The sequence below is a fragment of the Mobula hypostoma genome, chromosome 9 (assembly GCF_963921235.1).
Source record: "Mobula hypostoma chromosome 9, sMobHyp1.1, whole genome shotgun sequence".
Lineage (NCBI taxonomy): Eukaryota > Metazoa > Chordata > Chondrichthyes > Myliobatiformes > Myliobatidae > Mobula > Mobula hypostoma.
In genome coordinates this window covers 110,423,999-110,440,006 of record NC_086105.1, presented here as the reverse complement: position 1 = coordinate 110,440,006, position 16,008 = coordinate 110,423,999, and the positions used below count along the sequence as shown (strand labels likewise).

The following is a 16,008-nucleotide window of genomic DNA, read 5'->3' as shown; positions in this document are numbered from 1 at the left end:
TATGTTGCTATGGAAATCATTTACATTAAAGCTCTTGGTCAGATCGAGTGGGGGATGGGAAGATTGGAGAATGATTGATTCAATAGAAGAATTACAAGAGACCAGCAGTTTCAGTAGTAAGGCTGGCAGAGCTTTAGGGTGGAAGACTGGGGCCAGGGACTTTGAAGCTACTGAAAATCCAGAAGAACTGTAGATGGTGGCATTTTGAAACACATTCAGCTCAATAGTATGGAATTTCTGAGAGAAAAAAATTACATCGTACCCTTTAAATCTGTGCTCATAAGTAATGCGAAGAAAGTCCATTTGTAGGTGTAATATTTATCAATAATCGGTGAAATATTGTCTGTTAATTTAGTGTCTGTTAAAATGGTAAAGGATTTATCTATCTTCATTGAAACACTTTTGAAGCAAAGATCACTTTATTTTGTTTTACACAGCTTCATGTACCACCATTGCTCTGAGAAGGAAATTTTTACACTGCCTGAAAACTGTGCAGCACTTTAAATGTTTTTGTTTGTAATCTGCAGTCTATGAATAGCTGGAATGAAAGTTGAAAATTCACATATTTTTGATTTCATTAATTGCAGAATATAATGAAATACAGTACAACAAGGAAAATCTTCCACGTTTTGTAAACTTTTTCTCAAATGCCTTTATTCCAGCTGCATGGCAACAAAGGCTATGTACGTGGGAGCATTTTAGTTGCTGCGTAGCTGCGCACCCGCACAGCTTAGGGAGATCAGTGTTTTGTAGTTTGTCTTGAACAAAAATCCTAAAATTAGAAATTCTAAAACCTAAATGTCCTGAGCTACTGATTTTTTTTTCACTTACTGAATTTATTTTTCAACCATCATGAACTGAGATCCTGACATTATTTCCTTGACATTCTCAGCGAGTTGCGGCTTTATTATTTCATGCTAATATATTCTTCCTTGATGTAAGATTGATTCAGTTTGTATGAAAGTGAGTATTTCCATGATGGCTTAATAATACTGTATTCCTTTTGTTATGATTATAGGGAACTTCAGGCAGAAATCTGACAAGGGACAGTGTGACAATACTGGGCAGATTGGTCTGTGACCTCCCTGGATCAGTTATCTCTCAATCTGATATTTCCATTTTGGATGAATTAAGGAAATGTACTTCATACTCGGAAAGTCAAAAGAGAGCAATCGAAGGACTACTGAAGAGTGGAAAGACCAGATACAGGTGAGTTTGAGACAGTTTGTGGATCAAATTGGACTCCTGAAAAATTCAATAGCGAATCAACAGAGGAGTCACTCTTCTTTTTCTATACAGGTCTTACAAACTTAATTTCAAAAATGTTCTGAGCTGGGGTGGCACACAGTTACACTGTAAAAAAATTACTGGTTGGGGCCTGATGGATTCTGACCAACTCAACTGTAAACAATTTGTAAGGGTTTACCAGGCAGTGCTGGGAATGGAGTGAAGAGGTGGATAGGTGGGCTGGTATTTTAATGGAGTTAGTGGACGGAGCTTGTGCAACACAGGATGTATTTTTTTGGAATTTGCATTCTGCCCTATAACTTGTAAAGAATTTCATATTCCATTCTAAAATAGACCTATTGCTGATTGGCCTATATTGCCCACAGAATACATCGTATCCCTGCTTGTGATCGTATATATGTACAAAGTAATGCTCAAATGTCTGATATTACAAAGGGGACAGCATTGCAAAATGACTTGATCAGCTATAAAGCTCTCTGGTACTCTTCGAGGTTGATTGTTAAAGCTCTTACATATATATGCAAATCATTTGCATAGACTGAAGAATTTTAAGTTGTGTGTTTTGTTTAATACTACAGACTGAAAGAAGTATTTCCTTTTATTAGATTGCATAAATATATGATTCAGATACAGAAGCTTAAAAAAACTGTGGCCACACAATTTTTTGTGAACCTTAACAAGAACTTCCCATTGGAAATTGGTTAGTTTGAATGAGTTATGAACATTATATGATCATATGAGACCAAAGCTTGTTCAAATTAAAATTATTCAGGATGCCTACCAGGAGATTTCTGCACAAAGCTATTTATTAAGTTAGTTAATCTCCAAAGGACTTTTCAGTAAAAATGTTTTTTTTTCTTGATAGCACTCCTTCAACATGGTCATCATCTACTATATATGAACTGGGATATTTGCCTTTGACTTTGACTGACACATGGAAAGAAGTAAAGGAGGTATGTTTATTTGGTTGAGCTTAAGTCAAAAAGATAAACCAAAAAAATAGAATCCACTTATGCTCTCAGTCTTGGCTATTTCATTTTAAACCCCACCTTTTTAACCAAACGTTGTCACCTCCTTTCCACTTACTGAGCACAGTTTCCGGTTCTCTACCATGATTGTGACAGCTTTGAATTACTTTTCTACATTGAGGATGCTTTTGAAATTACTTGTCTTGTATGACACTGCAGTTGTTTCATGAGCCAGTTTCTCCATCACTGAGGCTATGTTGATGTCTTCATTAGGAGAAGCTATTATGCAGAAGCACTCTGTTTCTGTAATATTCCTTTGATGGCAGCCTGCATAGTTAGCTGCAAGGTGAATGATGGCAGGTGGTACATATATGGTATCACGCAGAGCAACTAATAGCAACCCCTCCAGTGCCTTAGTTCATGCCAAAGATCCCATTTTGAAGAGGGTTGCCACAGCAACCAGTGGTAGGCTTTGCAACCAAGCACCAAATAGATGCCATTAATGGTGGTGGGGGTCATTAGAGGGTTATGAGTGGTAGAGACTTTGCACATACTGTTACCCAAGGGGAGAGATTTAAGTGTGAACTGAGAGGTAACTTCTATACACAGAGCATAATGAGTACCTGGAACAAAGAATGTATAATTGCAACAGTCAAGAAGCATTTAGATAGGTACATGGAGTGGAGGGGCTTGGAGGGTTATAGGCCAAATATGGGTAACTGGGGCTAGCAGGAAGTATGTTGTGATTGGCATGGACCAGTTGGGCCGTGCAGCCTGTTTCTGTGTTGTATTATTCTCTGACTTCGAATCAGACCTTACCCAGGGTGCCATTGAACAACTTCAGGGCTGGGGAATTATGTTGTCCATTATAGGAAGAGCGATAGCATCCCTCAAAGCAGTTTTACAGAGAGGATTCATTTCCAAGGGCTGTGCAATATTCTGCTCCTCTCACAGATCTAGTATTGTTATTTAAAACTCTGACAAATTCCTGTAGATGTGTGGTGGAGAATGTATTGATTGGTTGCACCATCAATACAGGGACAGAACGAGTAGTAGTGACTAACTGGGCAAAGGGAGAATTAGCATTGCCAACCTGTTCTGCCACACCCAATGCTGTAGGCAAATGGTCAGAGTGCTCGCACGAATTTGCATCATCTAATAAAGACCAGAGCAACACATGCTTTCTGGTTCACAGTAATCCAGACCTTACTGCTTTTTACAGTCCACAGTTTATTTCATCAACAGCCCATTGTTGGATTACACTGATTTTAAAGAGTAAATTAAGGGATATCAAATAGGATGAGATTTGTGAGTTTTTTACTGTATGAATCCTGGAGGTCTCATTTTCAATGTGCCCAGCTGCCAGCACCAGTCTTTGCAAGTTATTCAGCATTTGAGTGGAAAATTCAAAGGTTCCTACAGGAATGAAAATTTAAAAAAACAAAATGCTGATACTGAAAATCTGAAATAAACTCATGGAAAAATTTAGCAGTCAAAGGCCTGTTTCTGTTTCCATGGTTGCTGCCTGACCTGCCAAGTGTCCCTGGCATTTCCTGAAAGGAATTAAATATCTGAAGTTGAGAGTATGTAAAAAGGGTTATTACATGGATTAATAGATGGGGAGATTTTTGTGCCCCCAGGCCCTATTTGTTCCACAAAATCTTTCGAAGACTTTTCCCCTCAGTATTCTGTAGCTAGTGGGACAAATCAGCTGACAACTATGTCAATCGGGCTTTACTGTGGGCTAGAATAGTGGGTATTAGGGGTTTTGTCAAAGAGATTCGTCAAGGAACTGATTGAGACTACGTATAAATATTGAAATGTTTTTTTAATGTTTGTTTAATTGCAGATTGTCATTAAAGAAGCACTCCCAAGATTTATCAAGAAAATAAAATCATTGAAACCACCCAGTGATGTCCTGGCATTTATAAAGCAGCTGGATTTACAAAAAGAATCATACAATACAACAAGTATGTCCTAAATGTGAATGTATAAAAGTAATTAAAGGAACAGTGTTAGGCATATAAATCATACAGATACTATCTGCATATATATACAAATATGTGGCAAAGGTTTCAATGTAAACCAATTTGGCAATATGCATCATGAGTCACATTTCTTTAGACATTTATCTTCCCCTCAGGGTACACTGGGTTTAAGGAATAGGAATTCACTTTGGGGATGATGAGATTTTTGTGCTTGGGCTCTAGGAACCATGGGAAAGCTAACTGTATTGCAGGGCAGGTTAAAATAATTGAGTTGGCTAGATATGATGTGTTGATCTTAGATCAAGTTGATCTTTTCTGAGAAACTTGGAATAACTGGTTCATTGTTGTCACAGTGAAAAGTTTGTTTTGCATTCTATTCATACTGATCAGTACATTGAGTTAGAATAAGGTAAAACAATATCATTGCAGAATACAGTGTATAAGCTACGGAAAAAGTGCAGTTGAGGTAAATGATAAAGTGCAAGATCATAACAAGATAGATTGTGAGGCCAAGAAGCCAGGAATTAACCAAAAGTTTAATAACAGTAGGATAGAAGTTGCCCTTGAGCCTTGCTCGAGGGTTAGGATGATGTAAATTGCTACCTTTATTTTAGGGTTCAATATTGGCATGCAGTACCTGTTCCACTATTTTATTTCACCAACTGTTTACTCACTGAGAGGAAATTTTGTTTTGTATTTAATATTTCAGTAATGTTGTAAATGTATTGTTTGATTAAGCATTCTTGTTTAAATAATTCACTACTGGTTTCTGTATAAATACATAAATTGCATGCATCATCACACTACCACGTGGTATGTGCTCGCCTCTCTTAAAGTAAAGAATGAAGCTAGACCCACATTTCAGACTTCGATGTCTTCCAGTGAATTCGTGAAATGTTTTGCAGTCACAAAGCATTACAATTTTTGTTATTGTTTATAAGGCTTAATCAGCAAACTGAAGTGGTATATCTCTTTTTGAGCAGACTGTACAATGGGGCAGATAAAAGCAGAAGAAATTAATGATTTGACCCCCGCCATCTACAATGTGAACCAGCTGGATCTTTGTTTGAGTGATCGTGTTTTGGACAACAATATCTTTCAACTGGGAACACTTTCCTTTGACCCTTCCCAGCTAGAAGTTCTGAAAAACAGATTGCTACGGGTAATGAGCACACTATGATTCATTCACAAAGGAGCTGCTAATAGAATCATTCAGAATAAATTGAATAACCCAAAACCAATAAGCAGACTTTTTTACAAGTAAAATCAACCTTCAAGAAGATCCTTGCCAGCAGTTCGAACTCTCAAATAGGAGAACGTAGGGTGCCATGGTAGCGTAGATGTTAGTGCAACGTTCTTGCAGCTTGGGGTGTTCTATAGTTCAAAGTTCAATTTTGGTGCTGCCTGAAAGGAGTTTGTACATTCTCAGTTGTGGCTGTGTGCGTTTCCTATGAGCACTTCAGTTACATCCTACAGTCCAAAGCAATGTTCCCTCTTAATTTCTGTTTACAGCTGTGCGGACCAACCATTGCTCCGAGCAGGAAACTTTTACATGGTCTGAAAACTGTGCAGCACTTTCATAAAACATTAATAAAAGAAAATCCCAGCTGCAAAACGACAAAGGCTATGTGCGTGGGAGCATTTCGGTTACTGTGTGGCTGTGCACTCGCACAGCTTAGAGGGAACAGTGGTCCAAAGATATTAGCCGTTAGGTCATTGTAAATTGTCCTATGATTAGGCTAGGGTTAAATAGGTGGTTTGCAGGGTGGTGTGGCTCTTTTGTTCAAAAGGGCCTGTTCCAAACTGTATCCCTAAATAAATAGATTAACATTGATTGGAAGGGAAATCAATATCTCCTTTTCTCTGCTGGTGTCTCCTACTATATTCTCTTTCTCTTCCCCCTTTCCACCCCTCTAGCAATAAGCTAATGGAGTCAATCTGGGACCAAATATTTTAAATACAACAAAATATTTAATCTTTCAACTAAATGTTGCAAATTTTGTTGTTAAATAACTGAACATTATTTCTGTCTTCTGAAATAGATTTACCCTAATGGGCTCCCCGAAGACCGGATTCAAATTTTGCAGAACATAACCACGGTGTTCAATGCAACAGAAGTCAGCAGCTGGAATATCAGTGAAGTTGACACTCTTTCAGAATTGATGAAACCCCAACTGGAAAACACCATGGTACTGAACCAGCAAAATATTAATGTAAAAATATCATTGCTTTGCAAAAGTGACAACTTGTTTCTGAAGCAGCTTTGGGTTGAACCCAGAAATTTTATTTAGATTTGTGCAGAATTATTGTTAATTAGGCAAGGAAGCAGGAGTTGGGGGTTTACTTCCTTTCTCTGTGGCTTCATGAAGTATTTCTGAATGAGAGGCAGGGCATTTTTTAACTGTAATTAGAATTTTGTTAAATATAAACTCTCCCCTGTTTCAGTAATGCCTGACTCTGTGGACTAGAGTCTAAAAATGAATATAGACAGGCCAGGCGACAGAGCAAAAAGGTGCCAGATACTTTCCACTGAGGGGCACAGTTCAAAACTTGCGAATTGTATGACATGTCCTCAAGCAGGGGACAAACCTAACATGTGGTATGGTTTCTCTGCCTTCACAGGACCAGGTATTACAGATTAGCCCCATTTTACTGTGTCAGTTCTTCATCAGCCATCTTGGGAATGAATGAGCATTAGGATCTGTTACGGAATATGGAGACAGAGTGGGAAATGAAGCTGATATCAAATTTCAATCATGCTTCTATTGAATAACTAAGAAGGCTTAAATGCTACTCCTTCACATTTTTTAGGCTATGGACCTTGACTTGGAACAGAAATGTAAAATATAAAATATAAATTGTAAAATGTTTCAATTTTCTAGTTTTTATTTCTTCTGAAGTTGGCCCAGTTTTGAAAGTTTTATTGCCGTATTTTTCAAAAGTACATTGAAAAATAAACATTCAAGAAAAAATATGAATGCACAATCACTCATCTGTTCATAATAATCATTTAGTGTCAAGATTAATGTATTTTATTTAAAACCCTTGGATTGCCAAAGAAATTAGATTTCAGTTGCCCAATCTGTCCAAGTGATGACATAAAGAAGGAGTAGGTAGTATTTCCCCTTGGACCTAATAGAGAGCCAGTGGCAATGCATAACCTTCAAATAAAATGGGACACATCTTGATTCTGAACAAAAATGTAAAATGTTGATAGCAAATGATCAACTCTACCAGCTTTTATTTCCATTGATGAAGTTTTGTTGAAATATTTATTGGGCAATGATTTGAGAAGCAGTCAAAAGTATTTAATATGCACTCTTTGTAACATTCACGTTAATCTCGAAATCTCTTTTTGCAGGTTGTATCTATCATAACAAGATATCTGCAGTTAGGTGGAACTCTAAATGCTGTTACTTTGAAAGCTATTGGCGGAGTAAACTTGTGCCTTTTGAATGAGAGCCAGCTGATAATTTCAAACTTAATGTAAGTATTGAATCTTTAATTTATTGATATAAAGCAGTAAGTACTGTGGAAATATTCCAAGGAATTTTAAAGATGAGGATCAGATTGGGACAGAATTTTGTAGAAGTTCTTGACTAGGAGTCTAATCAAGAAAACAGCTATCAAGTAAAATGTTGAAAGTAGGAAGAGAGGTTGTGAGGGTCAAAGGATTTAGGAATGGTCTGGAATAAAATGGACTAAATATTTCAAAGTTATGAGCAGAAGGAAGGTGAGTATTTCATGTTGAGTATAATGAGGATTGAAAAAATGAACCAGGATGCAATTCAGGTGGAAAATTATGGACAGCAAGCCAGAAACATTTTGATGGATATGGATGAGACTTTGTGTGTTTGAGGGAATGGATGTAACTTTAAATCTAAAGCTCAAAATTCAGCAGGTAATCACTCATGAGGAGGATGATATGAAGGTAATTAATGTACTTAAATTTCATAGTCTGGCAGCATACACACATCCACTAAAGAAAATTTGATCCAAGACAAATTGATCTGTATTTCAAACTGTGATCTCAGTAATAACAAGAAGTTCTTTATTCTAAGACCAGATTCTTAAGCAGTAGGACCCATCTGCTGATAAAATATTATTAGGTCCCATTAGCTGATAATAGGCTGTTTATTTTAAGAGAATTCATGTGGAAGTGAATTTGCCTGAATATCACCAAGCATTTTAGGATCAGAATCAGTCTTAATATCACCAGCATATGCAGTGAAATTTGTTAACTTTGCAGCAGCTGTAGAATGCAATACATGATAAATATATAGAGAACACATGCTTAGTTTGCCATTATGTTAATGTTTTACAGTATTGTATTGAATTGACTTTATTTCTTACATCCTTCACATACTTGAGTAAAAATCTTTACGTTACACCTCTGCTCGAATGTACAATGTGCAAATTATAGTAGTTTGTAATAAATAGTATGTACAGTAAGATGTACAACAGAACAGTCAATATAGCTTAGAAGTACAATTGTGTCAGCGTGAATTCATCAGTCTGATGGCCTGGTGGAAGAAGCTGTCCCAGAGCCTGTTGATCCTGGCTTTAATTCTATGGTACTGTTTCCCGGATGGTAGCAGCTGGAACAGTTTGTGGTGGGGTGACTCGGGTCCCCAGTGATCCTTCAGGATCAAGTATCCACTTGATCCATGCAGTAGGAATCAAAATATCATACACGAAAGTAGTCTTAAGTTGAATGATTTAGCAGTGAGCAATTTTTAAGAAACGGGCACTGAAGAACTCAGTTTAACTGCATGTTTATGCATATGCCATTAAATGTAAAAGGATTATTAGTGTTACATTTTTGTAAGTATAATAGACCAGTAATCCCATATGACAATTAACCCTTTCATTCAGTTTGCATCAAGGAGGGTGATTCAAGTGGCAATGAGTGTTTAATTTGTTACAGTACCCTACCTTGGCATGTTTGTGCTGGAGTGTGTGTGGTATTGGTCTCAGAGACTGGAGTCGGGGAAGGTATTTAATGCTTCCACCCATCTCTTTTAGGGATGCTGGAGCTCTGGATCTATCTACTTGTCCACAGTCAACAAAAGACCTTCTTTACATCAAAGCATTGTCTGTCCTTGAATTTGAACAAAGGAACACAATCGCCTACTTCCATCTAATAAAACCCTATCTAGGTCAGTGGCAAGATTTTTCCATCTAATAACGTTAGTTGATTTTGTTTGGAAAACTCTTAAATGACAATAGGTGGTATTTCTTTGTCTTTTATTCTACCAAGCTTTTATATATGAAGGCATTTGCAGCATTAAAATTACGTATTAAGGATGTATTTGAAAACATTTGTCAATATTTTTTGTGCTTTGATTGTAGAATTTTCTAGAATAAAAATGTTTGTGTACTTTCATTTTATGTAATTTTCATTTGACAACTTGCCTCCAGTGACAACCATTAGTAGGTTCCTCTCGATAGAAGCTGTCTAATCCTAATTTCCACTCAAGTTCAATGTCAGTTTTAGGCCTGCTGAGCAAAATGTCCAAGCATTTTGCTTTAATGAGCTAGAATCCGATTTCCTCTTCTCCTATGCTCAATGTGGTTCAAGTTAATATTCAAGATTTCACTGAGCTATGAAACGTGCTTAACTGAAATATGTGCATCACCTGTGGTACTCCATGCGATCAGGGGCCTAAGTTTAATTAATCTTTCTTTATGATTTGTGTATTTGTTTATGTGACCAGTTTGGTTCTTCGATGCAGTTTGCATTACTTGGACATTTCTGTTTTGATTGAAAACCAGAAATGCACAATGTATTCAAACTGCCGATTGACATGAAACTCTATAGTTAGATCATGATTTTCTCTGACCTACACTTTACTGACCAGATTATATAGTGCCTCCCTCTAGGGGAGGAAAAGTGGCACTACAGGTAGTGCAACTGTTCTACATCCCAAAGATGTGCTAGCTGGTTAATAGTAAAATTGATCCTAGAATGGAAATAAGATAATCCTGGAAACTATAGATGGCAAGACCCATGGCAGTAGTAGGGAATCTACTGGAGAAGATTCTTAGGGATTGTATTCATGAGTATTTGGAAAACTATGATCTAATCAGAGAGAGCATGGCTTTGTGCAGGGGGAGTCATGATTTATTAACTCAGTTGACTTTTTCAAGGAGATGATGAAGGTAAAGCTGTAGATGTTGCCTACATGGATTTTAGTGAGGTGTTTGGCAAGATCCTTCATAGGAGGCTCTTCCAGAAGATAAAGATGCGTAGGATCCGCAGAGAATTGGCTGTTTCAATTCAGTTTTGGCTTGCGCATAGAAGACTTGATAGGACTTGTTTTTTGGCTGGAACTTTGTGGCTAGTGGTTTTCCACTGAGTTTCACACTGGGACTTCTATTGTATGATTTTATATATATATTAGTAAGTTTGCAGATGATATGAAGATTGTTGGTTTTGTGAATGGCATAGAAAACTGGCAAAGGATACAGTTGGATTTGGCTCTCTAACAGCTTTATAAATTCTAAGCCACATCTGGAGTATTGCATTCCATTCCGGTTGCTTCATTATGAGAAGTATGTCGAGGCTTTGGAGAAGGTGCAGGGAAAGGTTTACTGTGATGTTGCCTGGACTAGACATCATGTGCTATAAAAGAGGTTAGGGAAACTTGTGTAGCTTTCTCTTGAGCAGAGGAGGCTGAGGGGTGCTCTTGTGGAGGTTCATAAGATTATGAAACATTGATAAATTTGACAGCCAGTATCTTTTTCCCAGGTTTGCAATGTCTAATACCAGAGGGTATTCATTGAAGGTGAAATGGGCAAGTTCAGAGGAGGTTTGCAGGAGAAGTTTTTTTTAGTGATGGGTGACTGCTTGGGCTGGCGGTGGAGCAAAAACAACAGAGGCTTTCAAAAGGCTCTTAGATAGGCACATGAATTGGCATGATATGGAAAGATGTGAACTTCGAATACGCAGAGCAATTAGTTTAGTTTGCCTCAACACCGTGCACAGAAGGATAACTTGTGTAGTATTGTTCTATTTTCTAGTATAGGTGCACATCTAGGCAGGAGAACTGGAGGGGTTTGATGGGCAAAAGAGACCAATAGAAATGTTCTGAGAGCTATTAATAGATTCAGTGGGCTGAATAGCTTCTTTCCATGTTGTAAGTAAGTAAAATTTTACTTTGTTGGAAAAACTAAGTAACTACAGATGACTGGAAGTCTGAAATAAAAACAAAACATTGAAAAACACTCAGCAGGTCAGGCAGCATCTGTGAAAGGAAACAAAGTTAATGTTTCAAGTTAATATTTTTATGAAAATGGGGATTGGTTTATTAAGTAGTTGAAAAGCAGAAGGAGGGCTGGAGAGAACAAAGGGGTTGTGATGGGGTGCAGGCTTGGAGAAAATGAGTGACGTAGAATTTGGTGGCTCCATCTGAGAAGGCCTATTGCTCGCAATTGATCTGCTTCAAAGCGATTTAAATGGCAGAAAGACAATGAGGACCAGGGACTGAAACAGAAAAAGACAAAAATAATTCTGAAACTGTGTGAAATAAAACTCTGCAGCTGTTGGGAATCTAAAGCAAAAGAGAAAGCTGGAAGTACCAATCAAGGCAGGCAACATTTTTTGATAGAGAAATTATGAGTTAACGCCACAGATTGGTGGCTTTTCATCGTATTAGAAAATGTTCTCTTTCATTTGCTTCCTGTGGCACCAGTATGTTGTTAGGCTAGCTAATCCTAAGTTTTGGATCTTGTATCTTTCAGCATTATCCAAGCCATTCTAATGTCGTCAGGGAAAATGCACCTTAAACAGCTTTCCTTTCTGAACAAAACAGTTAAGAATTTTAGGATTAAATTTCATCTGCTATTATTCTGCTAATCTCCTATGTATTGAGGTAGTATTTGCATGATTTGCCCCCAGATTTCAGCTCCAACACCTCAGATGATGGGAAATAAAACTCTAAAATTCCATAAATAGCCATTTATGCAATTTTTCAAATAGTAAAAATTTAAAGTGAATTAGTGCATGTATTTTCTTTTACTATCTCCTTCAACTCCACTAGGTTTGCTTAATTTATACTGGGTTTCCAAGACTTTATCAAGATTTTTGAAAATCTTGATAGAAGTTAGGAAAAACATTCAACTTCCAACACTGAACCAGGGGATGGTATCTCTTCTCTCTTACAAAGCCACAGTAACAAGTATTAATACACTTTGTTTCAGCCATTATCCAGTTACTTATTTGTTCCCGACTTTTATGCTGCAAGTTTGCTTTTCAGAAAAAAAGATACTGAACACAATAGGGCTTTCTGGAAGACATTGGCCAGGCAAGATCTTTTCTTCTGAAGCCAGGGTCATGTCCTCTCAAACTACGCTGGAAATTGTTTCCAAATTCTTGTTGCATACTCAATGACATCTTAAACAGAAAGCTTCAAGCTTTATGTTTACATAGTCCTGCCAGTGATAAGCTATTTAGTATCATTAGAAAGTTGAACTGATGAATGTGAAATTATTTTAGTTAAAATACTTAACAAATTTATAAAGCTTGTACAGATGTGTGGCTTGTGTTGTAATATAACTCTCTTTTAAGGTGGAGTTTCCCTGGGAGATCTTGAAGTCCTTGCAAATATTGAGGTGAACATGAATTTTGCAACCTTTGCAAACCTGAATCCTCAAGTAGTAAAGGTGTGTATTGTCTTGCTATTGTTCTTCTGCACTAAACGAGTCCAGTTGCAGCGCCAAAACCTTGTTTTTGTCAAGTTTCTTAACAGTGCGTTTCTGACAAGAAGTTGTGCTGACAATGTAAATGGGAGAAAGGAGCATGCTTGTTTCTAACCTTTGAGCCTCTCTGGGAATGGAACTAATGAAAAATGATTCTGTTCTGTTTTTGATTTCTGTTCTGAGGATCTGCAAAATGGTCAGGTGTCAAGAAAAAGTGAGAAGTCCAATCTGTCCATTCATGCGCCCGCCCCCCAAAAAAAAAAGAAAAGCTGTTTGAGCCTCTGTGGTCAATCTTCTGTCCACACTGCCTTGAAGGAATAACTGCCGTGATTTCTCCCTTCAGGCATGAGTTAAGATTATATCTCACATCATTCGAATACATAATGTATGGTATTTTCCAATGTCATAATTTTATAAAAGTATGTAATGTTGATATTTCATTCAGACATTAAATTTGAAGGACTAGTTAAGCTCTTGGTAGTTCCTGATCTGACTGCTCAAGTTAAAATCATAAATAGTAGGATCTTGGGAGGTTTAGAATTTAAGAATGATTTGGACCCTTTTGTTGCTGCCTGTTTGTTTTCTGCTGGGAATTGTACACATTACTACCTATTCTAGATCATAAGACCATAAGACAAAGGAGCAGAAGTTGGCCATTTGGCCCATCGAGTCTGCTCCACCATTTTAGCATGAGCTGATCCATTCTTCCATTTAGTCCCACTCCCCTGCCTTCTCACCATAACCTTTGATGCCCTGGCTACTCAGATACCTATCAATCTCTGCCTTAAATACACCCAATGACTTGACCTCCACTGTCGCCCGTGGCAACAAATTCCATAGATTCACCATCCTCTGGCTATAAAAATTTCTTCGCATCTCTGTTCTGAATGGGCGCCCTTCAATCGTTAAGTCATGCTGTCTCGTACTAGATTCCCCCACCATGGGAAACAATTTTGCCACATCCATTCTGTCCATGCCTTTCAACATTCGAAATGTTTCTATGAGGTCCCCCCTCATTCTTCTGAACTCCAAGGAGTACAGTCCAAGAGCGGTCAAATGTTCCTCATACATTAACCCTCCCATTCCCGGAATCATTCTTGTGAATCTTCTCTGAACCCTCTCCAACATCAGCACATCTTTTCTTAAATTATGTTAGGGTATTTCCAATTGGAAGCACTACTCAGAAAATGAGGCATAAAACCATCAGGATCATCAAGATCCACGCTAAATGTTTACGACTATTCCATTGATGTTACATTAGGAAAATAGTGTTGGAAATTCTAAAAAAAAATGCCTTGTAATGTTTTAACTGCCTCCTTTAACCCAACTAAGCCTGTTGTCACAAGTCAGCTGTAGTGAGAGGTCTAAAAGTAAAACTTGAAAATTGGGATTTGAGAAGCTCTTTGGGTCTTTGTGAAAGATGGTGCGAAGCTGTGGTATCCATCAAGCTTGTGGCTTAAACTTATTGTTTTTTTTAGTTCATAGGGATGGTTTCGGGGACAGAGTGGGCAGTTAGGGGTCAGGTTAGGGTTTAGGGACATGGATGTTGGGAAGTTAGAGGCCAGGCTGAAGTCCAGATCGGAGTCTTCTGGGAGTCAATGGCCCATGGGCGGATGTTGCTGTGAATGAAGATCAACAAGGATGAGGGCTGGTGGGTCCTGGGATTGGAGGTCCATGTGGGCAGGAGGCATGAGATCCAGTGACTCTCTGTGTCAGCGAGTCCAGATTCCATGCTGTGAAGTTCAGGGCCCTGTCACTCTGCAAGTCTTGGGGTCGATACTGAAGATCGAAGCCTGAAGTCAGTGAGACTGGAAGTTTAGGCCTTATGACCAAAAGTCTGGATCAGCAAGTCTGTGAGTCCACTGTGGAAGTTGGAAGCCTGATGTATACAAGTTCTTTGGAGGCTGTCTTTCCTGCGTTGGAGACCTGTCTATGTGTATGAATGGTGGGTAGGTGTGAGGGAAGAAAGCTTTGAAACAAACAATAGCTTTACACAAGCTATAGGCTGGACAATGGATAATATCAATTCAAAAATTTCATTTGGATAACTTGGCTGTATATCCATAGAACTTGCATTTCACAACAAAAAATGTTTAATGAAGGATTTCTTCTCGTGTGGTATGGAAACAGATTATAGTTATCAATTGCTTTCGTTGTTTCAGAACCTGACTGCCCAAAATCTGATAGACTTGCTTGGGTACAACATTCAAGCTCTTCAAGATGGAGTCAATGAAACTGTGGTGGTTGTTTGGGTGAACTCACACTTTGAATCTGAAGTCAGACGGTTAGGGTTGTCAGGAGGGATCCCAGATCTTACACGAGGTATGTACCTTTCTCGTATGGAAAGAAGTGCTTTTAAGAAATGTTCAGAAATATTTAATTTTGTCCAGCTCTCTTTTGAGTCATTATAGTCAATTCTCCCTTAAGCACAGTGACTGCATGTTATTACTTGTCTCTTTCTCTTCACAGTTAATCACCAAGTAACCCAGTTCCTTATTTAATGTATTTCAGATTTGTTTTCTCATTTGATTCAGTCTGTATATACTCATATCAAAAGTGTGCATTTCTAGTAATATTTTTCTCTTTCACACCCTCAGAGCGAATATTTTGTGCAGACAAAAACAGGTGAGTATTTAAGGGAAATGTTACTTTGCGCGCAGCCTCTAGAAAACTAGAGCCAATGTTAATATGTTAGTAGTGCTATCCTTATGCACCTGCAACACAGATAATACAGAGAAAGGTTAGTACATTAATGCACAGATTTTGCTCGTATGAAACTACACACAATGTAGAATACTTAAGATCTTTGGTTGGCTCCTTTTGTACTATTTTGAAAAGTGGATTTTTGTATTACACACCTTCCCCACTATGCAAATATAATCTCTCAGATTAAACTGAAATAGATCCATTTTCATTTAAACTGGTCATGAAAATGCCTTAAAAATTATTGGTACACAACGGGTCAAAATGAGTTTATAATCTGCAATGAGAACTAATGTGCAGTATTTACAGAGATATTTCTAAAATGAAATTAAACTACTTTGACCTGATAAATGTTATCATTCAGTTGTCCAAGTAATGCATTAGAAATCCACGCTTGGAAT

General features: G+C 37.8%; 1 protein-coding gene across 1 annotated transcript in view; it reads left to right on the top strand.

Annotated features, from left to right (window-relative positions):
* Nucleotides 1-16,008, top strand: part of LOC134351946 (uncharacterized) — a 315,363-nt gene that overhangs the window by 96,331 nt on the left and 203,024 nt on the right. The window contains exons 47-56 of the mRNA XM_063058888.1: nt 1,019-1,209; nt 2,114-2,201; nt 4,066-4,186; nt 5,188-5,366; nt 6,247-6,393; nt 7,566-7,690; nt 9,230-9,363; nt 12,774-12,868; nt 15,067-15,226; nt 15,502-15,529. Coding sequence (XP_062914958.1) covers nt 1,019-1,209; nt 2,114-2,201; nt 4,066-4,186; nt 5,188-5,366; nt 6,247-6,393; nt 7,566-7,690; nt 9,230-9,363; nt 12,774-12,868; nt 15,067-15,226; nt 15,502-15,529 — 1,268 coding nt within the window. The remainder of the gene's footprint in view (nt 1-1,018; nt 1,210-2,113; nt 2,202-4,065; nt 4,187-5,187; nt 5,367-6,246; nt 6,394-7,565; nt 7,691-9,229; nt 9,364-12,773; nt 12,869-15,066; nt 15,227-15,501; nt 15,530-16,008) is intronic.